Source organism: Schistosoma mansoni, chromosome W, assembly GCF_000237925.1.
Source record: "Schistosoma mansoni strain Puerto Rico chromosome W, complete genome".
NCBI classification, from domain to species: domain Eukaryota; kingdom Metazoa; phylum Platyhelminthes; class Trematoda; order Strigeidida; family Schistosomatidae; genus Schistosoma; species Schistosoma mansoni.
In genome coordinates, this window is record NC_031502.1 from 57,897,226 (window position 1) to 57,924,858 (window position 27,633).

The 27,633-nt window shown below is 35.4% G+C and overlaps 1 protein-coding gene across 1 annotated transcript in view; it reads left to right on the forward strand.

The window, feature by feature from the left end:
* Positions 1 to 27,633, forward strand: part of Smp_163920 (putative titin) — a gene marked incomplete at its 5' end in the record, with an annotated part of 168,880 nt that overhangs the window by 27,686 nt on the left and 113,561 nt on the right. The window contains 6 exons of the mRNA XM_018790295.1: positions 5,555 to 5,646; positions 10,154 to 10,314; positions 12,046 to 12,285; positions 14,272 to 14,419; positions 16,828 to 17,025; positions 18,930 to 19,025. Of these exons, the coding sequence (XP_018655653.1) occupies positions 5,555 to 5,646; positions 10,154 to 10,314; positions 12,046 to 12,285; positions 14,272 to 14,419; positions 16,828 to 17,025; positions 18,930 to 19,025 (935 nt within the window). The remainder of the gene's footprint in view (positions 1 to 5,554; positions 5,647 to 10,153; positions 10,315 to 12,045; positions 12,286 to 14,271; positions 14,420 to 16,827; positions 17,026 to 18,929; positions 19,026 to 27,633) is intronic.

A 27,633-nucleotide genomic window follows, 5' to 3' on the forward strand; every position in this document is an offset into this window, starting at 1 on the left:
CGCTGTAAATCGATCGTACGTAAGCATCAGGTACCGAACTTAGCGCCGTGACCTTGAAAACCCGCGAAAACTTCTGACTGGCTCGTCCATATAGTTTAGTCTCGCCGTCTACACCTGCCAACATGGCTCAGTCCACTTGTCAGTGGCTTCATGGTTTTGTGCCACGTTTTGGTCTGGCCGCCCCTAGCTTTCTTCCAACCTACTCCTACACCATAAATAACGCAAGTTGGCGAAAGCTAGACGAGCGTTCTGTATCTATGCTGAGATTTCGTCACATACCAGACCATAAGAGCTGATGAGACTCCCAAGATAAGTGAAGCGGTCAACACGCTCAACTACTTCACTCCCTATCATTAGTTCAGGTGCCGATGCAACCCAATCCTGAAGTAACTGAGAAGCGTTCTCAGTAGGTAAAATATAACATTCTGCATAATTCCGCATAAAATACTTATATCTAAAGAGTAAAATCTTTTAGTTCTCCTGAGTGCCAATGTTGTGTTTTGATAAAATTTAGGGTCAGGATAATTTATAGTGAAAGAATATATCATATCTGTTGTTATGTTAAGCGCACATAGCTTATTCCTAGCTTCCGAACAGATCAATCTACCCATTCTTCTTGAGTCACATTTTGACTTTGTTAATTATTCGCTTATCAAAGTTGAGTGCTTTTATATGAGCGTATGTGTGTACACTTCTAATCCTATTCATCACATGTCTCTAACTTATTTTTATCTGGCTATAAATATTGATTAACGTTTGATTAAATGGAATTGACTTACATGCCTTCTCCACTGCGCGTCGTTTCTCTTGACTCTCTTTTTTTTGCTTCCTTCACTTCGTCTCTCTGATTGCCTGCCCAGATCAATGAGTGTACAAAATATGTGTATTCAAAAATCCATCCTCGTACTTGACTTATTTAATTCCGTTATTCACTAACGTGATTTAAGTCAATAATTATATACGGGGATTGACGATATGTATATTTCAATAACAATCATTCTACAATATAACTGGAGTCAGATCTAGGGCCACTAAAAATATACACTTAATAAAATGATTTTTATTAAACTCAGATTATGGATAGGCGTATAACCAAGGACTCACTTTTCGGTTTATTTGATACTTATCAACTGAATTTATCTGCATCCGAGTGTCGCTCATCACTCTGGAATTCAAACCCAGTGTTTATTGATTCAGAATCAAGTCCACAAACAAGTCCACAATCGAATTTAACTGTTAGACACAATCTATGTATTACAAAGATCTCTTCAATAAATGTAACATTGTGTCGATTTTCTTAGGATGAAGATTTCCCAGTAGTAACTAACCAGTTGGAACCTTTAATATGAGCAGTGCGAGAACTCATGACCCTACGTATTAATGAACTGATTGTTTATCAAAATTCTTTCATAGAGTACCTACGCAAAAGATTATCTCGAAACTAAAACTTATTTAAAAGTCAATAGAAAATTTTGTTTATTTACTTGTGGTTCAGTAATAAGAAGTGAATTATTTAGTTAACGGACTTGTGGAGATTACTCTTTGTCTATGACTAACACCATTAGAAACTAGAGCTTCATGGACAATGAACCAGTTTTATTTGAGGTACATACTTCTGTTGAATCCCAAACTTGGACAAAATAACATGTATTATGAATGTTACAATTTTGTGATTAAAACAAGAATTGAATAAGCAAAGATGGATGGTGGCTAGTTGTGGAATACAGGAGGCGAGTTTCGTCCTATTTGAGACCCATCAGGCTGACGAACCTGCATTCAAGAGTTGTTGTTCACTCTGGAACTCGAACCCAGTATCATTCACTTCAAACGCCGTCACATTATCCATTTAGCTACTGAGTCCAGATAGCCAATTGCTTGTGCAATGGTGTGAAAATTTAAATTCACTTGGTGTTGTTTACTTGTATTTTCCGATTGCATCACCCCATTGCATAAGCAGGTGACTATCAGGACCCAGTAACTAAGTAGATAACAAGATAGCCTTTGAAAAGAACGGTTTTTGGTTCGAATGCCACAGTGAAATTCAACTCTGAGGTTCAGGTACATCTAGGTGACGAGTCCCGAATAGGACGAAACGCGTGTCCAGTATTCCACTGCTAGCCATCATCCATCTTTGTTTATAATGCTTGTGATTTAATTCAATATTGAGGCAGTCCTCACAGGATGTACACATGCCAATAAGAGATTGTCATAGTTGAAATCATGAATCAATTGAAGCTAGACCACCATTGAAAACCTGGAAGCACTGGACGACCACTTCGTTCTATTATGGTACTCCTCAACAGTGCTCATCCACGATCCCACCTCGTGAGATTCGAACCCAGGACCTACCAGTCTCGCGCCATAGCACTTAACCGATAGATCACTGTGCCGGCATCCGATGGTGTTGATGGTGAACGGTTGCTCAGATTTCGTGGATTGGTTGAAGTTAGACATTAAAAAATAAGACGAATACCATTTTAAGGAATGATTACATTAAAATTAAAAAAGAAATATTGATCTAGCCTCTATATTTCGAAAGCTTTTGTGAATTCCTTACGCTCTTCTGATACTGTTTAATCACAAAACAATGAATAAGGTAACAAGTTAATGTTAAAGCCTTTGTCCATCTACCAAAGTATACTACTTATATTAAAAAAGTAGTTTTAGTTATACTTTTAAATGTAACTATCAGTTTTCATTTCATACAGGATAATTATAAAACGTTTTTTTTATTTTTTATTACAGCACCTCCTCCTCGTGTATTAATACCACGTAATGCAAGTGTTGAACCTAGAACAGATGCAATACTTACTTGTAATATATTTAGTTTAAATGAAAATATTGAAGTAAAATGGTATCGTGGTTTAGATCCAAGATTTGAATTAAAAAATGGACGTCGTCATACAATTAAATTAAATCAAGATACACCAGCAGGTGGTTTAGCATCAGCTTTTACAAGTACTTTAACAATAAGGTATGTTATGTGTTATAATATGAATGTAATTTACAATGGGCGACCAATTTTATTCAATAATATTCATAAAATTAAAAAAATATTATTGGAGTCGACTCATAGAGACTTCATACTTACTTACTTACTTACGCTTGTTACTTATCCTGGAGAAACATAGGCTGTCCACCAGAATTCTCAATCGAACTCTGTCCTGGACAATCGTTTCAAGTTGTTTCCAGTCGCTATTCATCCTTTTCATATTTGCTTACAATTCCCGACGTAGTATGTTCTTCGACCTTCATCTTTTCCGTTTCCATTCACGATTCAAAGTTAGTGCTTGATTCGTGATACAGTTTGAGGATTACTGTAATGTATGTTCTACCCACCTATGAAAGCTATCATCTAGAAGATATAGGTGTTTATTAACAGTTGTCTACGCAAGATACTTCGGATCCGTTGGCCAGACACTATCAGCAACAAGTCACTGTGTGAGAGAACAAACCAGATTCCATCCAGTCGAGGAAGAAATCAGGAAGAAGCGCTGCAAGTGGATAGGACACACATTGAGGAAATCACCTAATTGCGTCACAAGACAAGCTCTCACATGGAATCCTCAAGGACAAAGGAGAAGAGGAAGACCAAAGAACACATTTGGCCGAGAAATGGAGACAGACATGAGAAGAATGAATAACAACTGGATAGAAGTAGAAAGGAAGGTCCACGACAGTGGGTTGGAGAATGCTGGTCGGCGGCCTATGCTCCATTGGGAGTAACAGGCGTAAGTAAGTAAGTATTGTTCTACTCACTTTCAGAATCATTTCCTAATTCACTCTTCAGTTGGAATCTAGTTTATATTTATATTCATTACTGGAGTGTATCTGCCAGCTTGAATGAATGAATGTTCTGATTTTTACATCTTGAAATGTTTAACTGAACTACCACTGTGTTTTATGTTTAGACTACAAGTTACTTTAGCTTCGATATTTACGAACAGTTTTCTGCCTTAGGTAGGAAAAACTAGATTTGATGAATCTACATAACAAATAACTATGTATACAATATCTTGGTTGATGATGCTTTCACTATATGTAATAAAGGATACCACAGTAATAAGCTAGGATGGTTTGATTCGGCTCATTTAAGTTTAAAATTCACATGCAACAATGAATTACAAAATGAAACGAATCTCCTGAATTTAAAGGTTTACAAAAACTGTAGATGAATCGGTTTTATGGTAAATAAAATGTGGAAAGTAATGGGGACTATTTCTTGTTAGCGGATTACCTTACACTATGGATGTTTCATGCAAAACAATAATTGCCAAACTACATCTTATCGATAAAATTTATAAGTAAGTGGAAGAGTTCTAACCCACAAATGAATCTATATGTAATGACTGAGAATACAAGTAAGGGACAACCAATTGTATTTCAATGAATAATTACAGAGTTATTTCATATAATATGAAAATCATCTATTAAATACTTCATTTGCAAATCCCCCGTCAATTGTCTCAATCTTCATGGTTCCTTCATTGTTATTACAATTACTTTCTGTTCCCGTTCTCTTCGATTCGATCCTCCTAACATTCTGCTGTCAGGAGTTCCACTTTTTATTGGTGTGACATACTATTTATATTTGTCAACATAAGTAGAATACCCTACATACAGTTTATCCTTCATATAATCTTCCTTGTTTATTCTTTATCAAGAAAGAACACTTTTGCCTTTGACAATAGTATATAATAACTAGGCATAATAATCAGGGTTGAATAACCGAAAATTCATATAACATAATCCTTAACATTTTATCTATCATTTTGATAGAGAACATCACTGTCATTCGTTTATACTATTCATATCAATTCTAAAGATTAATCATATATTTTGATGGAGTTTCGTTCTCTGAGCTGGATGGTTCGGTCGTGGAGCTTTCATCGTCCTTCTGAACGACATCATCAGCACAAACTTCGGGTAGAAGTGAAGTGTTTGAATTTCTCGGCATGTGATTCACAACCTGTCCTGTTCACCTCGATGTTGATTGGTTCTTATTGACCTTAAATCACTCACCTGAGCTACAAATCTTCTCCACCATCTCATTAATCATATATCTATATGTGAGCACACCATTCTCAATCCATTGTAGTACATTTTATAATAGAGTTAAGAATGAAAATTTTTGGAACATTTAAAACAAACACTGATATAAGTTAAGTGTAGAAAGGTAGATTCTAAAAGTAAGTTGACTGCAGAATATAAAGTTGAATGGAACAAGTGAACTCAGCCAACGAGTTAGCATTGAAATTTTATGCTATTCTCTTTCGATTAAATCACAGGGTATATTCCTATGAATGTTGATACTGTTACTTACTTACTTACTTACTTACGCCTGTTACACCTCGTGGAGGAGCATAGGCCGCCGACTATCATTTTCCATCCAACCCTGTCCTGAGCAAACCTTTCCAGTTCCTTCCAGTTGTTATTCATTCTTTTCATATCTGCTTCTATTTCACGGCGTAATGTGTTCTTTAGCCTTCCTCTTTTCCGCTTCCCTTTCGGATTTATAAATTTTATTCCTTTCAAATTTTTTTTTATTTTACAGGTCTGCTACTGAAAGCGATTCAGGCAAGTATATCTGTGAAGCCGAACATAAAGGTGGTATAAGTGAAGCGGATGGATTCCTTATTATCCACAGTAAGTACATTTTTTAAAATGCATTTCAGATAACAGACTAAAAGGGCAGGATGTAAGAGGGAACAGTATGGTATATACTTTTATATCTAATTCTATACTTTTGTGTACATATAAATGATTTATAAGGTATTTTTTTCGTCACGGATGAATGTCGACTAGGAAGCTATTAAATGAAGTTAGACACTAACACCTTTATATGCCCACTCAATGGTCTACAGATTAAGCGTTCGCAAGCGAGACCGAAGGTCCCCAGTTCCGATCCCGCGTGCGGGACCGTCGATACGCGTGACCAAGGAGTCCCATTCTGGGACGAAACGGCCATCCAATGCTTCCAGGTTTCCAATGTTGGTCTAACATTAATCGGATCATGATCCTACCTGAAACTCAACAATCTCCATGACCCTAAACTGATAAAACTATTAAAAACCAGAGAACATCAAAGCTGTTTCATCCTACTTGAGAACCCTTACTTATCAGTACATACCGATTATTCCGAATGGGATTGAAATAAGTTTCTTTTTTTGTCTCCCTGTGATTTCAGCATGCTAGTCTACAGAGTAGGAGTGATATAGTTCACGTTTTTAATACTTCAGTCAGTTCACAACATTCATTATATCTACCTAATTTCCAACATCAGAATAAAATATGAATGGTTTTTGTTGAAGTTTAGAAAATACTGATTATTATTGTTTGAGTTTTGGGAATTATTCAATCATAGGTTTTCAGAAGGGGTTTTTGTGGAGATTTAGTATTTTCATAGTTAAAAGCGCCAGAGCACTTAACCGATAGACCACTGAGCTGACATCACATGGTGTTTATGTCTAACTCCAACCTCGCGAGGCGAGGTCATGGATGCGCACTGCTGAAGAGTCCCACAATAGGACGAAACGGCCGTCCAGTGCTTCCAGGTTATTGATGGTAGTCTAGTTTCAATTGACTCACGATTTCAATCATAGGTTCGTTTTCATCATGGACTAAGATTAACTGGGATATAATGGAAAACCGAAAAATTAGTGAATAGCTGGATGTTTCTGGCTTCTAGAAATGGAATCGGCTCAACAACTTTCAAATCTCAAAGCAGACTCATTACCATTTAGAGCGCTAAGTTGGAATACAGTCAATTCACGAGTAACATCTTTATTAGTTTAATTTAGGATTCATCACAGCTCAGACGGCTTTCATTTGTTTATCTTATCTTACTTACAAATGGGATCAAATCAGAATAAATAAAACTGGAAAAAAAACATTTGACGTTTCAACGTTTTCATTTTACTTTACTATATTACGTATGCATGAAGTGAGGTTGTTGTATTCCGTGGAGAATTATGAATGATAACTCTGAGGACTGATAAATACTCAAGACTACTCATACGGCTTTCGTGTATCATTGATCTGATCGATAATTCGCTGCTCTCTGATTGGCGGTTTTAACACGTCATACATTAACTGGGCATCCACTCGGCCACAAGCTATAACAGAGGTGTAGCTTGTTTCATTTTTGAGCAATATGATTAGTATAACATTGTAGTATAATGTAAAGTTATTTTTAAAAAGAAGTCAGAGACTTTAAAAACAAACAAACAACGACTTCCGAGTTTATCTCATTCTGAATTAGGTTTAAGTTGGGAAAGAACGTTGATAAATCACTAACAATCCTTGTTATTATCATTCTATTCATTATTTATTATAATATTACATATCTATGAACCTAGATTTCGTACTAACATATGTTACATTATTTGTTTCAATACTACTCTACTACTACTACTACTTATAATACTACTTGTAATAATACTACTTATAATACTACTAATAATAATAATACCAATACTACTACTACTTATAATAATAACAATAACGGTAACATCAGAAGTTGAATCTAGTTATTCTGTTATGAAACTGATCATTAACGTATGTTGATTATTCAATAAAAATACCGTTTTTTTTTGTATTTTAAGTAGTATATTTCTTCCCAGTTTTTCTTCGAAATGATTTATTGTGAAATAAGAAAAAAACATTGCATAGCAACTAGACGATATTACAAAACTGACCAATGAAACATGTAATAATAATAATAATGTTAATTTGTAAATATAACGGTTGTAATATTGTTTGAGGGTAAATAAATTACACAAATAATTAATTGGTATATAAATATATATATAGGTAGATAGATATAGATATAGATGGATAGGTAGATAGATAGATAGATAGATAGATAGATAGGTATGCAAGTATGCAAGTAGGTAGGTAGGTAGGTAGGTAGATGGATATATAGACGGATAGATAGATAGATGGATGGATAGATAGATAAATGTTACAACATAGTTATCTGCTAATTATAAGAAAAATGATCTTTAAAATAGACCCAAGAGTTTTGACTTTCTCAATTATCCTTCTGTTATAATAAAAGCCAATACATACATACCTTCATGTATAACTATAAAAAAATAGTAGTTACCACACATATATCCTCAAATAGACTTGATTTCAATCTTCTTTCCATCTTTTTCAAGTTGTTGTCGAGTCAGTACTTCCAAAATTTGCATAATTACTAGCTTGTATATATATATAATTGGTTTTTTGCTTAATGAAGCAAAAAAAGCAAAAAGATATCAGAAGGGGGTTTGTGAAGATTTTAGTAATTTTATATAGTTGAGATCATGAGTCAATTGAAGCTAGAACACCATGGAAAACCTGGAAGCACTGGATGGCCGTTTCGTCCTATGGTGGGACTCCTCATCAGTGCCCATCCACGGTCCCGCCTCGTGAGACTCAAACCCAGGACCTATCAGTCTCGCGCCAGAGCACTTAACCGATAGACCACTGAGCCGCCATCCAACGGTGCTAATGTCTAACTTCAAGTAATCCACGAAATTGAGCAATCATCCACCATCGTCTTCAGTTAGCTGATATCTCCCAACAGACCTGGTTGAACTACAGGTTTTCCATGGTGATCTAGCTTCAATTGACTCATGATCTCAACTATATAAAAGGATATCAGATAGGGAAGTGTAAGAATTTGGGGAAAATGAAGAATAGTTTGGTGAACAACTGTTTCTTTTTTGTATAGTAATAAGTTATTTCATTTGAGATTTACATTTATAAACTTCCATGTAATTTATAAGATAGTTTAGTTTATTGTAATAATGAGAGTTTTTTAATCTACTTTTACTGATATTCAAAACCGTAAGTGATCAGTCTTTGTTACCATATGTGCAGTTTTAGTAGGTTGTATTTATGTTCGCTTTATTCACTTGGTCTTGTTTACTTGTATCTTACCATTGTGATTTTGGACTGCACAACAACACTAAGTGGATTTAAACCTCATCCCATTGCACAAGGAGGTGACTATTAGGACTCAGTAGCTAAATGGATAACGTGACGGCGTTTGCGAGCGAATGGTACTTGTTTGGAGTCCCAGACTGAACATCAACTCTGAGAAGCGGGCACATCCAGCTGACGAGTCCCAAATAGGACGAAACGCGAGTCCTGTATTACACAGCTAGTCACTATCTATGTTTGCTTATAAATCAGTCTAAAATTTGAAAACAATTCCCATATTTTGATTAAGAACAACACATATATAAGCGAACAATATTGTTTCCCATTACATCCTTATCAGGCTTTACTCTAATATACAGTAATATTTAGATGCATATAAGAAATTATGAAACGAATCAAGGCAGTTTATGAGTCAATGATAACAGTGGGATAGATTACATAACTAAAAATAATAAGTGAAAAGTACGAATCGATAGTATGATGACAAGTGTACTAGTTGTGATAAGAATATTAAAGGCTTGAACTAATGTTACATAATGGGAAATAGGTCAATGATTATAAAAAAATATAGACACTGAAATAATATTCATAAAAATTAGAAGATTACGTAATAGGAAATGTCCAGATAATGGGACTGTGAAGCGTATATTTGAAGAAAGAAAAATGGTAGGAGGGGTTAAACAAAAGTAAACAAATAAAGAGTCTAGAAAATATAATCATTTATTAAGGCCAAGTAAGTGATAAGGGTGTTACAAATTTCTTATGAATACAAAGACTTGGATAGTTGGCTCGAATTCCTATAGCTTCTGCTATGTGTAAGAGACGAGATCGAACCTCCATAAGGAAAACTAGTTGGAATACGATAAATAAGTTTAAATGACTTATTTCTGTCTACTACATGACTGCTATCGATCAAGTGTGAAAGAGCCGAGCTGTATATTGTCTTGATTGGCTTAATAATTTTGTATATACGTGTAAATATTACTATATATATAGAGGAGTCCCACAATAGGACGAAACAACCGTCCAGTGCTTCCAGATTTTCCCTGGTGGTCTAGCTTCAATTGGCTCACACTTTCAACTATTAGAGTAAAGCCTGATAAGGATCTAATGGAAAACAATATTGTTTGCTAATATATATGTTGTCCTAAATTTGTTTAAGTGAAAAACATATTAGATCTCATTAATCTTACTATTTTTCTTCTTTTCGTTTAACTTCCAGCTCGTCCTGTTGTCAATACAGATGAAGAAATTGTAACATTTAAAGAAGGAAGTTCACTTATATTAAGTTGTCGTTCAGAAGGAGTACCAAAACCAAAAATTATTTGGGCATATAATAATGTACCAATTACAATATCCACTGATGATGATCAACGTATAACAGTGATTGAAGAATACTTTGTATGTAAAAAAATCTCCACTGTGATTATTATCTTAATATTTTGAAAAGTTTTTCAAGTTGAACTACTATTTAATTGTTCATTTTAGAAACAGATACATAAGTTTGACAGTATTTAGTCATTTATTTACTTACATACTTATGCCTATTACTCTCAATCGAGCATAGGCCACCGACCAACATTCTCTAACCCACTCTGTCCTGGGCCTTCTTTTCTAGTTCTGTTCACTTGTTGTTCATTCTTCTCATATCGGTCTCCATTTCTCGGCGTAATGTGTTCTTCGGTCTCCCTCTTCTCCTTTAGCCCTGAGGACTCCAAGTGAGGGCCTGACTTGTGGCGCAGTTGGGTGCTTTCGTCAATGCATGTTCTATCCACTTCCAGCACTTCTTCCTGATTTCCCCTTCTCTGGAATTTGGTTTGTTCTCGCCCACAGTAGTTGTTGCTGATAGTTTCTGGCCAACGGATCCGAAGTATTTTGAGTAGACAACTGTTAATAAACACCTATATCTTCTGTATGATGGCTTACGTAGTTCTCCAGGTTTCCGCCCCATACAGTAGAACTGTCTTGACATTTGTACTGAAAATTCTGATCTTGGTGTTGGTTGACACTTGTTTTGAGTTCCAGATGTTCTTCAATTGTAGATTCAATCAAAAGTATGTACATAGCTTAAATTTACGGATTGAATTAATCAAAGATGTTCTCTGGTTAGCGTTTTTGAGCGAGTTAGTTTTCTGTGGGATGGGGTCACTAACCCCATGCCCAACCCTCCTCCCTTGTCCGGGCTTGGGACCGGCAGTAACCCCAGAGGGGCTCCAGGAGGAGTTATTTAGTTATTTAATAATGTTTTATTCAAGTCTTGTTTACTAAATGAAATTTTATTCATAACTCGTTAAGGATAGATTAATATTATGAATGAAGCTTCTATAGAGTGATTATAGCTAAGTTTTAGTGAAATTTATTAGCCAAACACAGATACATTTCCCAGAAATTAAGCTTCACCCGAAGTATTGATCAATATTCTCATGGGTGAGGATCCTTAAAGAATTATTTAAGGAACTCAATAGATCAATAGACAAACTTTTTTCGTTTAACAAACTCATCTTGTTATTTTATTAGGAGTTATACGGTAACCGACCAAGCATACAAGTCATATTTTTAGTTTTCCAATAGGAAAATCTAATATGGTTATAGATTTTAATCTGTTGATTGACTGGTTGAATTTGCAACTAATTTGAATACACTTAGTAATGTTTGTTTGAATCTTCCCATCGGTGTTCAGGATTGTAATTGATCAGTCTCTTATTGGCATATATGCATCCTCTATAGATTGCTTCGATGTTGTCTTAAATCATAAGCATTATAAGCAAAGATGGATGGTGGCCAGCAGTAGAATACAGGACGAGCGTTTCGTCTTGTTTGGGACTCATCAGCTGGATGTACCTGCATCTCATAGTTGGTGTTCACTCCGGGACTCGAAACTCAGTACCGTTTGCTTCAAACGCCATCACATTATCCACTTGGCAACTGAGCCCTAATTTGTTTATATTTGTTTATATAATTTGAATTATGAGTCATAGGTTTGAACTCTGTATTTCATTTTTGAGCTCAGTAGCCATTTAGAACAGTCAATACTCCTTCCAAGTAGTAGTGATGTTTTTTTCCAATTTATTTATAATAGACATGGTATTGACTACGTTTTTTTCTCGATGGTAGGAATCAAGATTAATTATTCGTCCAGCAAAATCCGGTGATGCTGGCAATTATTCATGTATAGCTATTAATTCAGCTGGTAATCGTACAATCAATATTCTTGCTAACTTTATATCACCACCGAAAATTGATAAACTAGAAATATCTAGTCCGTTGCCAGTTGAAGGTCAAGAACAAATGTTTACATGTCATGTTACTGGTAAACCGAAACCTAAAGTAAAATGGGATTTTAATGGAAGTCCGGTAAGTTATACCTTCTTTACTTAATAAGTAGTAAATTTTGCATATGATCTTTTCAAAATGTTCATCATATTACGCAATCATAGAATAAGAACTATGTATTTAACCTTAATTCATGAAAGTTTAGGGAGACTAGATTAAGGTTATGATAGTGTAGACTATCAACGTTGATGATCTATGTCGAATGATTGGAGGCCTACTCGAGTTAGACGGGAACGGTGTAACGAACAAGCTAACATCGAAGTCACACCTCGGATTGCCCCTACGACGTATCAAGGGACCATGGATGCTCTGAAGACTGTACAACACAAAGGACGTTATTACAGGAATATATTAGTTAAAATAGATACAAGAGAAAGTAGAATCACTGCCTCATCGGCCAGTCCATGGCGTATGATTAACTGATGCGCGTTGATTGTCCTTGACCATGATGGGGATCGATGGTCTGTTCAATATTTAGTGACCCAACTGCCGGATGATTTGGCTAGGGTTCAGTGACATTTCACTGGCCCTACAATAGTCACAGTTTGTAACTGACATCAGCTGAAAAAATCTAATAAGAATAAATACTGCAGTCTGCAACTGTTTTGTTTTGCTTCAGAACCATTCAAACCTCAAATAGAATAGAGTTTAGAGCTTTGGGTCCTGGTGGTCAGTGTATTATTGTCAGAACACTGACTTGGTTTTGTAGATTTGTATTTATACTGTACTAACAATAAGTACCTGTCTCACAACGTATTTCAACTCCAGCATTCAAAATTATTCACTAAAATTCCATTATTATCAGGGTAAGAGGTTTATGAAGATTATTTCGGGTTAAAGAAAACTGTCTTCAAAATAAAACTAATTATGTTTATGGAAGAAGGGATTCCTAATTTAAAAACAGAAGTATAGTATCTATAACTTATCTCTCGAACCCAGGACCTACCAGTCCCGAATCTCGCGAGGCCAGGTCGTGGACGCGCACTGCTGAGGAGTCCCACAATAGGACGAAACGGCCATCCAGTGCTTCCAGGTTTTCCATGGTGGTCTAGCTTCAATTGACTCATGATTTCAACTATAAAAATACCAAATCTCCACAAAAACCCCCTTCTGAAGAAATATTAACTCATTATTTTTACTTTTAACTTAATCAGGCTTTAGAATCAAACTGGTTTTACACATAATGCAACCCAACATACTGAATATGATCAATGTTTAATGATAAATAAAGAGTATCGCTTCAGTAGAGAACTAATTTCATGGGTGGAACTAGAGAACAAACATTTACTTTAGTCACATTATATTAGGAAGAAGTTACAACTCCATAAGTTATTTTTACTATTCATAAGAACAAGTCTCTGTTAGTATTAGAGAATCTTGGGCGGATTCTTCAGTGTTGTCTGTGGTTACAAGATAGCTATTTGGAAGAGCGTCTAGAAGCAAAATTCAAGAAGAACGTTTCGTCCCGTCAGAAACTCATCAACTGCATGTACCTAGATCCTGATGACCATTAAACACCTTGTTTGACTAACCTGACCCAGTAATCTAGTGGGTAACATGTTAACATTTGAAGTGACGATCAATGGGCTTGAGTTTTAATATGAACATCAACGTTAAACTGACAAGTCCTGTATATGAAGAAACATGTTACCTGGGTTCTGTTGTGAGTGACTATTCAAGATATAGTCGAAGAGTTTTTCGATTGTTCTTGATGAGAATCTATCATTATAAAGCAAATTTTAGACTTTAGCAGTTCAAGGAACTGATTTCAAAGAAAGTATCTTAAAACTGAATCCACTATATAATGAAGAAAAGAGGAAGTGCTTGATCTGCCTCTTCATTCATTAAGGCATCTTTTTTTTGAACTTAACAGTATCTGTGAGCATATATAGGTCAAATCAGTCATGTCACCTATCCTGAATGTCATAATTTCCAGATGATAAAATCGAATGTATGAAATGCCTTGAAATGTTGCTGACTCATTTCTTTTTTCTTAAAACATTAAAGGTTACTAGTAGTCCAGGAATTCAAATTGATGAAGAAAGAGGAATACTAAAATTACTTTCAGTTCGTCAAGATATGAAAGGAGAATGGACATGTCTTGCTGAAAGTATAGCTGGTTATACAAGAGAATCTGTACTAATGGATGTTGGATGTAAGTTATTTTTTAATTGTTTACATTCAGAAAGAAATTATGATTGAGAATTGTTTTTTTCTGAGTACTGCCAAGTTGTATCTCCTCATTTCCATTGCTATTTGACTGGTCTTCCCTGTCCCCCACATTATCCAGAAGTTCCATATACCTATAAAGAGTGTTGATCTGATTGTTAGAAGGTGCATTGGCCTCGTGACTTCCGAAAAATTTCGGCTTTCATCACGAGGCGTCATAATTATTCCTTCAACTCCCAGGGCAAAGATTAAATGGTTTGAATAATTTTTTCTGGTTAGCGTATTTTAGCGAGTTAGTTTTTCTACGGGATGGGGTTGCTAACCCCATGCCCAGCCCTCCTCCTTTACCCGGGCTTGGGACCGGCAGTAACTTTAGAAGAGCTACAGGCGGAGTTTGTTTTCCATGTACTGAATCTAAATGATTATCATAAGCTAGAATGCTAAAATTTCATATGATATCATATTAACAACTTCAAAACCATTGATAAACTGAATTTGTCGAACCTATCTTAGTCAGTCTCTGTGTCTTGTATTGATTCTTGGTCATTAAGGCTTATTAAGTATAGTTTGTAATCACTTGTTGCATATTGTATTGTGACTACGTTAGTACATCGTAGGTAGTTTCAATTTGTTTTAAATTATCTGAATGATAATCAGAATTAGAATGTCATGGACTTACATGCCGACATTTGCTTCTGAAAGATTTTCCGCTATTCTCTTTAATAAGTAGCCTTAGCTACTATTCCCTTAGTTACATGTGGTTAATCTTATAGTCATTTTATATCTGTAGATTTTGATACTTTGAACTTTACAACCAACATCATTTTTATTTGTGTTATGACTTTAAAAAATAAAGAAGGCCGTAACCAATTTGTCATGATTTTATGTCCGGCTTTTATCACGTGATTTATTCACCAATCGAAATATGACTTGTCTAATCTTAGCACTGTGCTAACCAATGACTTCGACCGGTATGAGCAGTCTAGTGTCGTTATTGGTCCTTTGTCCACCTATCCCATCCAACTGAGTCCACAACATCAATTACAGCTTCTGCTATGCGAATCGTTTATTTCAAACATACTCGGTTTATATACCAGACAGACAGACCACATCACACCATCAAATAGAAAATAATATTTGTACAGGATCAAGCCAAATGTGGCTGTGAACATGGAAGACGGTAATCAATAAACTGAACATAATTTGGGAACAGTAAATCGTATAATAATAATTCATCGATCGAAACGAAGCTTATAATAAGATGAGTATAGATATATACAATCTAATTACTTAATAGTTAAACAATAAGAATAGATATAGAATAATTTTCCATTAATAGGTCCTGGGAGTTACTCGTGCTTATGTCTTCACCAGGATATAACAATTTGTTAACTGAAGTTTATCAACATCTGACAGATTAACCATTCAACTTATATATGTATTGAAAAACTAATGCGATTCTACTCATAAATTTCGTGTTTATACACTGCTTTGTTAGACAGTCTTTCATTAAATTCACTTAGTATTGTTTGTTTGAATCTTCCCATTGATGTTTAGGACTGCAACTGATCAGTCTCTGATTGGCATATGTGCATGCTCTGCGTATTGCCTCGATGTAGCCTTAATTCACAAGCATGGATAGTGGCTAGCAGTGGAATCCAAGACGCACCTTTCGTCCTATTTGGGACTCGTCTTTCATCAAGTTGCCAAAAGGCAACCATTTTGAAGAAAAATATTAGTTAGTATTTGAAGTCACTTATATATATGTTCTTACAAAACAACACTTTTACTCATCAACTTTGTTCAGGTGGTATTGTAGTGAACGAGAACACAAGTGGAGACAATAGGATGTATTTGAATACCAAAATTACAGAATCTCTTAGTAAAATCTGAGGATCATACACTAAATACTTAATTCGTAAAATGTCAATCAATCGTCTTAAACTTGACTGTTCCTTTGTAAATGTCAGTCAATAGTCTCAGACTTCACTGTTCTTTCACTGCCAGACCAATCGCTTTCTGTTCCCGTTCTTTCCTTCTCGATCTTCTTGACCTTCGGCTCCTGGACATTCTATTCCTGACTAGCGTTATATACTACTTATGTCGATATAAGTAACACACGCCACAGTATGGTATAACAATGAAAAATGTGGAAACAATAATTTTTAAGCTTTTCAAGTAAGACATAAGAGAAGATAGTACCTAGGTAAGAAGTAAAATGGAAACTGGTCAACATTTGACGTCTATATTGATGAATATAACCATTAATTCATCTACCTTTATTGTTCACCTTTCTATTGTCAGTAGAAAGTCTAATTATTTGTATAGGTGAGTCTGTATATTATTCAAAATCTCGTTTACCAAATAATTGCCAATGAGTATCTTTCATTTCAGTCCCACCTAAAGTACTTACAGATTTTACAAGTTCAAAAGTATTAGCTGAATTTTCAATGGATACAACTTTAAGTTGTCCAGTAACTGGTCAACCACTTCCTAATGTCAAATGGTATCGTGTCACTGGTTCAGGGAATGTACCATTAACTTTTGGTAATCGTTATATTTTACAAGCTGATAATTCTCTGTTAATACATGGTAAGTAAATTATAATTTATTCAAGTATATACTGTATTCCTAGAAGTTGCCTATACATAAAACTTCTAGATTACTATCGTTAAGTCTAAAGATAGTTTACATAAGAAGTCGACGAAGGTTAGTAAACCACTATCAGACAGTCAGTCAGCTACAACGTAGGACCAGGCACATATATGCATCGGTCAAAGTTGCCAAACCTCGTTAGTACAACAAGATGAATACCGGATTCATAGAAGTAGTTAATTTGGTGGTGGTAGTTAATAAAAGAAAGGTTGTAGATAAGGATATAGTATGGGAAGGAAGACCGACATGAAGCAATTTCAATCTTAAGGTTTAAGGGAAGATAAAGAGTGTATACACCTACGCCATTGTGATCGATTCTAAGCTATGTCACACACAGTCTCTAACCATTGGTTACGATAGTCACGCGGACCCCAAACAAGTAGTCTGCATCTGTCAACATGGCTCAGACTAGTAAACCACTGTACACCAGGGTAGATCTTTTTTTCTGCCTGGTTTTGGACATTTCATGTATGTTGACTGTAAAACTTGAAGATCCCCTATTTGTTGTCATGTGCATTTATGGATGCACAACATATAGAGAATTAAACGAGGAGGAAAAACAATTATCCAGTTGTCTTCAGTTCTTCTGCGTTCTACATCTGTGACAAACTGTTTTTTTTAATGAACTAATCTTCAATTAGCACCCATTCATAGTTTACATAAGTTAGCTTGCCTGAACCAACTATCTCATCATAAATGAACCAAACTTCAAATCAACTAAAAATTTAGCTACATTGTAATATGTCATGATGCATTAAAAAAACCAGTTTGAATGGGAAGAGAAAAACACTGACGATTTTCATCAGTCGTCTTATTTGTATCTAAGTGTTAATACGTCTTTGATCTCTCTAGATAATATTTAGACTTTGCACTAGAAACATCTATTGTTAGCGTTTTTTAGCGAGTTAGTTTTCTACGAGATGGGCTCGCTAACCCCATGACCAACCCTCCTCCTTTATCCGAGCTTGGGACCATCAGTAGCCCCCCGGGTGGACTACAGGCGGAGTTCTGTTATTAGACGTATATGCGTTCTTTACTTTAAACTTTAAGTTTCCCTTCGGTTGAATTCAAAATAAATAAACCTATTCCAATCACTATGATAAAGTTGATTTATAATAAAACATTTTACATAGCTACTTTTCTTAATAAGATTAACCACTTTAAGTTTTAGACATTACATGTTTACATAAACACCTGATACACATAGATATTCAGCGGCGGGGGAGGAATTTTAGCTATTGTTATCTATGAAAAATAAAATTTCTTGTAGATTGTAGTGCCGTGCTTCGCTAATCTTTCACCTGGATTACCGTTATAATACGAACCTTAACGGTGACTGAAATCAGAAGGCAGAGATGCTGTAACTACAGTTTATTATCAAATGACGCAGACCACAAAGCTATAAGGACATGGGTAAGTATCAGCAAACAAGAGCAAGCAATTACACAGGCAAATTTATCGTCAAATTGTATGAGGGTGCAGCAAGACAAAGCAAAAGCTAATGATAGGATTTGAGTGCATACATAGATGGGGAGGAGGATGAATCATCGAATGATATTTAAGCAATCAACGTTTTAGCTAGAGACTGTCATTTGCTCTAGTGATCATGACAGAATAAAGAGATATGCGAATTGTTACTATCCAAATGACAATATCTGTTAAGTAAGTTAATAGAAGAACTTAACCAAAATTAACCGTAATCGAAATTGGGTGTAGGATAGTTGCTATAGGATTACAATGATGAGTTTATTCGATTCCTAACTTCAATGCTTCTAGAAAACATAAAAGAACTTATTAACCGAAGTTATCCTGATTTCTTTTTTCTTAAAATATAACTTTAGATGTAAACATGGAAGATGGAGGTGTTTTCATTTGTGAAGCTGTTAACATGTATGGTAAAGTTAGTCATTCAGTCACAGTTGAAATCGGAGGCACAAGTAAGTTGTTAAATGGTTGTCTTTTGTTTTCTTTTTGAAAAGATTATGTAACAAAAACTTGTTATTATCAAATTCAATGATATAAATTTCTTATAAAATACAACTATTGTAGTGAATAGAACAAGGGTGGGGACAATCGAATGTATTCACAATTGATCGATCACTGGGTGATGATCAATGTCATGTGTGTTAAGTCGGTCTTAGTGCTGATCGAATGCTATCGATCAAGTTGCAATGTGTCCACTAGTCTAGATGGCTCGAGATTGCGTGCACTTGACACGCATGACATTGATCATCATCCAGTGATCAATCAATTGTGAATACATCTCAGTCCTACAAGAGGCCCGAATAGCTCATCTCTGACTGTGAAGCTGCGTGACACGGGATCGAATCCGTCAGGTAGCACCAGCACACCTTGCTGACGAGTGTAAAGTAGCACGAGACCCGGGTCCAGGGTTTCCTGTTGACCACCTCCAAACACCATCTTACAATGTAATGTATTAGACACGAAAATTACAGAATATCTCACTAAAATCCGACAACCATACAGTAAACGGTTCATTTGCAAACTATCAATTAATTGTCTCAATCTTCACCATTCCTTCTGCAAATATCATCCATAGTCTCCCATTATTCTTATACATACATTTTCATACCAATTGCGTTTCGTTTCCCTTCTCTCTTAATCGATTTTCAAGTGAAATACATTCTCTGCCTGACCATCTTCATATACTACTTATGTGGATGTAAGCAACCCACACCACACTATGATTTCTGGACGCACGATTCCATTGATAGCCACTATCCATCTTTACTTATAAAGCTTGTGAATTAAGGCAATATCGAGGCAGTCCGTAGAGGATGCATATATGCCAATAAGAGACTGATCAATTTCAGTCCTAAATAGAAATAGGAAGATACAAGTGAACAACATCAGTTGAATAAATAACTATGATTTCTGTTCATAATCTATCACTTATTTTAACCAGTTATGAATGATAGCTTATTGGTACTCAGTATGGCTTTTAGACATTCCAATTCATAGGAATTGACATTTGCTACTATCCTTGTTCGTCATCATGGATAAACTATCAGATTAGTTCTATTTTGGTTAGGGAGAAATAGGTGAAGTAAATGTTCATTAGAATAATCTTCTAACGTAGTCATTGAACGTTTCTTTCTAGCTCCAAAAGCTGTATTACTATGCATCTTTCACCTCAATAACTATTGTGAGAGAAGGTTATTTTTATTGGAAACAATTTTAACTGAACTTCTGGTACAAATATCTAGAGTGACTATAGTTGACAGAATCTCAAGTCAATAAGACACCTGATTCGAATAATTAGACTAATGTTGTTACATCTTGTGGCCTGCATGCCCTGTTCATATATGACGTTATAAGACCGCCAATTAGAGAGCAACGGTTTATTGATCGGACTAGTGACATACGAAACCCGCACGAGCAGTCTGGAGGACTTGTCGGTCCTGCCTTCTGCCTAGCCCAATTAGTTAAGTCCAGAACACCAACAACAGCCTCGGAAATGTGAATCATTATTCTCAAACATACTGGGTTTATATACCAATCAAACAGACCGCATTGTACTATAAAATAGAAAATAACATCCGTACAAGACTCAGCCCAAAGTGGCTATGAATGTGAGAGGCAGTAATCAATAGACTGGGGATAATTCAGGAATGGTAAATCGTATAATAATAATAATAATTCATAGGTCAAAACAAAGCTTATAATAAGAGGAACATGAATATGAATAGTTTAGTTACTTAGCAATTATACAATAGGAAATATACGTATCATATTGGTCCATAAATAGTTCTCAAAAGTTACCATTCATAATTCTCTTCGGGATATAACAATGTTTTAGTTACAAAATGAACGGATTACATATTTTTGTATTTTAAGTCGTGATGCTTGAAGAAGTAGATGTAACCAATCGAAATCCTCCAATTTTAATAATAATTACTCACATAAAGCCCTATAACTCCATATCAAACCTATATGGAATATGATGATCTGGATGAATGATAATGATGTGAAATTAGAGTAAGACATGTATATTGTATCTATTTGTGTTTATTTACTTAAGCCCATTACCGTTCGTCCAGGAGCATAGGCCTTCCACTAGCACTCTCTATCCAACCCTGTCCTGAACATACCTCTCCAGTTGTTAATAATCCTTTTCATGTCTGCTTCCGATGTATATTCTTTGGCTTTCCTCTTTTCCGTTTCCCTTCACGATTCCAAGTTAGCGCTTCCTTCGTAATGCAGTTTGATGATTTCCGTAATGTATATCCAATCCACCAATTCCAACGTCTTTTCCTGATTTCCTCTTCATTTGGAAGCTGGTTTGTCCTCTCCCACAGAAGGCTGTTGATGATAGTATCCGACCATTCTATTGAAAAAAAAACACAGAATGCAGTTCTGTAAAGAAGTCTAATAAGTTCTCAAAATGATTAAGAACATGACTGATCAAACAAGAGTTTTACCAATCTATCTAAAATGTATTAAGATGGATTAAGTCCATTATAGGTTCAAACCAACACACTGTTAGCCATCTCCTACTGAAACAAAATTTACTTGAGAAAATTATTTTATCAAGTTAATAAAGTGTCTTATAGTTTGCGTTATGAACTAATCTTAGTTACAAAAATATTGAGAATTAGGATACATTGGACAGTGGTTTTGTCTTATTATAAAACTCCTTAGTACTGGGTATCGAACTCAGGATCTTCACATCTCTCAACTTAGCACTTCCTGATTTTCATTAGTTGTCTAAATAAGATCAATCATTGATGTACATTATGAAATCTGGTAATCACTAAATACTCACTAGAGTAATATTGTGTTATCAGAAAGGGTTTTTGTGGAAGTAAGTCACTATTGAGCATATGATTATTATTATCAGAAGGCGTTTGAATTAGACATAAACACCATCGGATGCTGGCTCAGTGGTCTATCAGTTAAGTGCTCTGGCGCGAGACTGGTAGGTCCTGGGTTCGAATCTCACGAGGCGAGATCGTGGATGTGCACTGCTGAGAATTCCCACAATAGGACGAAACGGCCATCCAGCGCTTCCAGGTTTTCCATGGTGGTCTAGCTTCAATTGACTCATGCTTTCAACTAATATTGTATTGTATTTCCTTGACTTTGGATTTATCAATTTATGAGTTATATCATTCTTACTTTTCTATTTCTTTTAATTCATTAAACTATTTTAGAAGCTCCATCTATTTCATTTACACAACCAAAACAATTAGTTCTTGTTGGTACAACAGAAAAACAAATCATTTGTAATGTACTTGATGCAAAACCAGCTGCTACTGTAATTTGGTTAAAAGATAATCAACCTATTGATACTAGATTAAATGACAAATATTATCAAGATGGTTTTAATTTAATTGTTCGTGATGTGGAAGTAAGTAGTTATTAATTTGAAGGTATTCATAAATATACTTGAGAGCATCAGTATAAAATTTATGAGTATCACTAGGGATGTATGGTCGGAGAATGATTGGTTGTCTGCTTAATCGGACATGTATATAGTCTGACAGGTATCAGATGAGTTATAGGTTCTTGCCCTATCCTTATTATTTATTGATTGATTGTTCCTTGTTGCTGGATTGTGTCGGGTTTTGGTGTGGAAATATATTGACGTTATAGTCAGGCTAATATCGTGTTCTTGATCTGAGTTGTGTTGAAGTCCTGTAGAATAGACACTGTGGAGGGGGAATCTAATGTAGATATTCGTCTAACGTAAATTAACGTCCCACATACGTGTAAAAAGTGAAAGGACTGTTATAACAAGAAACTCTAGCGTTATAACTAGTATCCTAAGTTTATAACAGTTGTGTTGAAGTCCTGTAGAGTAGATACTGGAAGGGAATCTAGTGTAGATATTCGTCTAAGGTAAATGAACGTCTCATTCGTGTAAACAAGGAAACTGGACCGTTATAACAACTACCATGGTTGGACGTGATAGTTCTACAGAGTAAATAAATAAGTCACTAAAATAAAATCAATACAAGTTTAAGTTGTAAAAAGGAAACAATACAGAATCTTTTTAGTGCTATTAAAACCAAAATGGGTCTGAACATATTAATATCATGCTATTTTTGGTCAAGATGATTCCATATGCTTATAAGCAAAGATGGATATTGGCTAGCAGTGGAATCCAGGATGCGCGTTTCATCTTATTTGGGACTCGTTACCTGGATGTACCTGCATCTCAGAGTTGATGTTCACTCTGGGACTCGAACGTAGTATCGTTCGCTTTAAACGCCATCTTGTTATCTACTCAGCTGCTGAGCCCTGATAGCCACTGAGATGCAGGTACATCTAGCTGACGAGTCCCAAATAGGACGAAACGCGCGTCCTGGACTCCACTACTAGCCACTATCCATCTTTGCTTAGAATTCTTGTGAAATAAGGCTATATCGAGGTAATGCGCACAGTATGCACATATGCCAATAAGAGACTGACCAATTGCAGTCCAAAAAACATCAATGCGATGATTCAAACAAACAATACTAAGTGAATTAATGTGTTTATTTGTATGGAAGACATTTTGACGTAATATATGTGACTGCTTATCTAGAAGTATTCCGAATATCGGTAGAGTACTAAGAGGTTTCCTATATAAATTAAAGTCTGACCTTCTTTCTAGTAGAACGATCTGGTGAGAATGAAACAATGGTAAGATTTACAGTTGTATCTTCACACACTAGCATTCCAACAGATAGATGTCTAGACTTCGTTAATAGTTTACTAGAGAATTACAATACTCTATCTAGCAGATATCCATTAGGCATTAGTTCAATCATGTAATCTATCAAGCTATACTTGAATTCAACACTGTTTACCATCAAAGAGACTGGATATCAATAAATAAATGGAGTAGCCATAGGATCTCCAGTATCTTTGATTGTTACAAATTTATGTCTCATATTGAGTCACTTTTTTTCCAGTACCATCAGACTACGTATCTGATTCAGATGTGTGGTTGACACATTTGTCATTAATAACATGACCCTACCCAGAAATTTCTTCAAACAGATAAACACGTTCTCATAAAACATCAAAGGGACTTTCGAAAAGGATGATGAACATAATAAACTATCATTCTTAGACTTTAGTTAAAAGGAATTGTAATAGAAGTCTTAATCTAACCATATACAGAAAACCAACCCATTCAAATGGACGTATTTACCTTAAATCTGCACACGTAAGTTGGACAAAAGGACCTAATATTCCTGTAGAATTGGAAAATTTACAAGTTAAGTCAGTAATATCAGTACACGTTATTTCCAGAATAATTCAGAAAGATTTTTCCAACTATAGAGAGAAGAATGACCAAAGCGATTGATATACTGCTAAATCTCTCTGGCTTCAGTAGGTGGAAAGAAGGTCTGACTATTTATCCAACTTGGACTGTTTTTCCAAATAACCACATTTAACCCTATTGATTTTCCACACAATCTGCACACACACACATGGACCCAATTTTAACTCCACTACTTCATACGTTTTTCATACCCACCATCTGACGCATAAATTAATACGATTATATGTCATATAGAATCACATTGACCAAAAATAACACAACATTGACATGTTCAGACCTCATGAGATTCGGACCCAGGGCCTACCAGTCTCGCGCTAGAGCACTCAACCGATAGACCACTGAGTCGGTATCTAGCTTCAATTGACTCATGATTTCATTTATGCAAATACTGAAGTCTCCACAAAACCCCTTCTGATAATAATAATAATAATATGCTCACTAGTGACTGACATCAAGTTACATGTCCTGGAGTTCTAGTGGGAAGCAGTGACCAGTGGAGTTCAACCACGTTTGTTGTGAGATAACATTTCACTGAAGACAATTGGTGAACGGCTGTTCAAACTTCGTGGATTGGTTGAAGTTAGATATTAACGCCATCGGATGTCGGCTCAGTGGTCTATCGGTTAAGTGCTCTGGCGTGAGACTGGTATGTCCTGGGTTCAAATCTCCCTGGGTGGGATCGTGGATGCGCATTGCTGAGGAGTCTCATAATAGGGCGAAACGGCTATCCAGTGCTTCCAGGTTTTCCATGGTGTTCTAGCTTCAATGGACTCATGTTTTCATCTATGCAAATACAATTGTTGTAAATTTAATCCAAGTTGTCTCAATGCTATCCGATTCGTTGGAAGGTTTCACAATCCAAGTTTATTATTTTTATACAAAAAAAAGGAATCCACAAATGGAACATTCTTTATCATTCTGAGATCAACTTATTATCAATGTTATTTTATATAAATATGCTGTTTCTAACTTTCCTATTTTTTTTCCTTTTTAGATAGAGGATGAAGGGATTTATACTTGTATTGCACGCAATGTAGTTGGCAAGGCTAAATTTGATATTGAACTAGATGTACAAGGTAAAGATTCTGTTTTATCATTGATATTTATCAATTAATCTAATTAACAAATAATAAAGGCTGAATCTACAAATTACAAGCTGATTAGTAGTGTTACATTTCCTTTCTTTCAAGCAAACTAATGATCGATGTAGCCCCAGAATTGATAAAGATCATTCGTATACTGTGGAACATCTTACTTACTTATTTACGTCTGTTACTCCCAATCGAGCATAGACCGCCGACCATCATTCTCCAACCCACTCTGTTCTGAGCCTTCCCTTCTAGTTCTATCCAATTTTTGTTCATTCTTCTCATGACTGTCTCTATTTCTCAGCGTAATGTGTTCTTTGGTCTTCCTCTTCTCCTTTGGCCTTAAGAATCCCAAGTGAGGGCTTGCTTTATGACACAGTTGGTTGATTTCCTCAATGTGTGTCCTATCCACTTCCCGATTTATTCCTTCACTGGATGAAATCTGGTTTTTTCTCGCCCACATTAGGTTGTAGATGACAGTGTCTGGCGAACGGATCCGAAGTATTTTGCGTAGACAACTGTTGATAAACGGCTGTATCTTACGGATGATGACTTTCGTAGTTTACCAAGTTTTCACCCCATACAGTAGAATTGTCTTGACATTTGTATTGAAAATTCTGATCTTGGTGTTGGTTGACAATTGTTGTGAGTTCCAGATGTGATGGTGATAGAAGTGACATTTTTTACTGATGATGTCGTTCAGAAGGACGATGAAAGCTCCACGACCAAGCCATTCAACTCAGAGAACAAACCCGCATCCAAATCACCCACCTGAGCTACAAATCTTCTCCACCATCTCGAAACAAGAAATTTTTAACTGTACACAATTTGAAAACTCAGCTAAAAAGATCCTGGAAAGAGGAAAGAAAAGAGTATCGGAACGGATTCATTGAATTACAAAGTTACTAGTGTAGTAAATACTCAGTAGTTACACTTTTCTCGTAGGAAAAATAGTTTGAAATTAGAATTTCCTGAGAGATGACTCTCTGTTTGCATTCCTGTTCTCTTCAACTCGATCTTGTCAATATTTTTTCGCTAGGCATTCCAGTTTTGATTGATGTTACATACTACTTATATCCGTCAATATGAGTAGCATACATCACACACACATACACTTTATCTCTGGTAATTATTCTTTGTTTTAATGAACGTCCTTACAAAACATTCTGTTCATATATAGATAGTATTTTTTGATACATTTGAGCTATATATAGCTAATTTATCCAACCATGTTCAAACGGGATTGTCCTAATTTGGTCTTTAATAGCATTTCAGCATGTCACATATCTATACTTCATTGTTCACTTTAATGGACTCAATATGCTTACATATCTCTTTATAATATTTTAGGAAAACCAAAGTTTTTAGATTCATCAATTGGAGGTAAAATTGATGTAACACAAGGTGATAATCTAGTTTTGGAATGTAAAGTTGAAGGTGATCCAAAACCAATTGTTGAATGGCGTAAAGATGGTAGAATCATTTTACCACAAGGACCTGGAACAAATACAGGAACATTGTATGGATCAAATATGGGTTCAATAGGACCAGCTATTGTTATTTCACCTGATGGATATACATTAACAGTATATTCAGTTACAGAAGCTGTTGCTGGAAGTTTTACATGTTCCGCTATTAATGTTCATGCAATTGAATCAAAAGAATTTGAAATAAGTGTTAAAAGTAAATTTGTTTTTTTTTAAATGAATTTTTGAACAAACTTAACAAGCAGTCAATTATTCTACTTTTATTGAAATTAGAATGAGGATTTGTGGAGATTGTAGTTGAATTCATGAGTTGATCTAAGGTAGATAAACACTGGAGTTCTGGGAGCACTGAGTAGTCGTTTCGTCTTGGTAACGGTCTCCTTGACCCTGAGGATCGTGTATGCGTAGGAGGAAATGGCATAAAGTATTCCAACAAGTTTCCTTTACTTATTTCTTGATCGATGCTAACGATAAATATTGAGTGATCGCCAGTTAGATGTTATCATTTCAGGAATCGACTACTGAATAATGTTCATTATTTTCGATGGATATTGTCGACAACCATGATGTCTCTGAATTTACTTTGTCGTAAGTTGTACAGAGAAAGGTCATAAACGTTTCATAAATGCATCTGAACAGGTTATGTGACTAATAGACATAATAATGTGTTAAA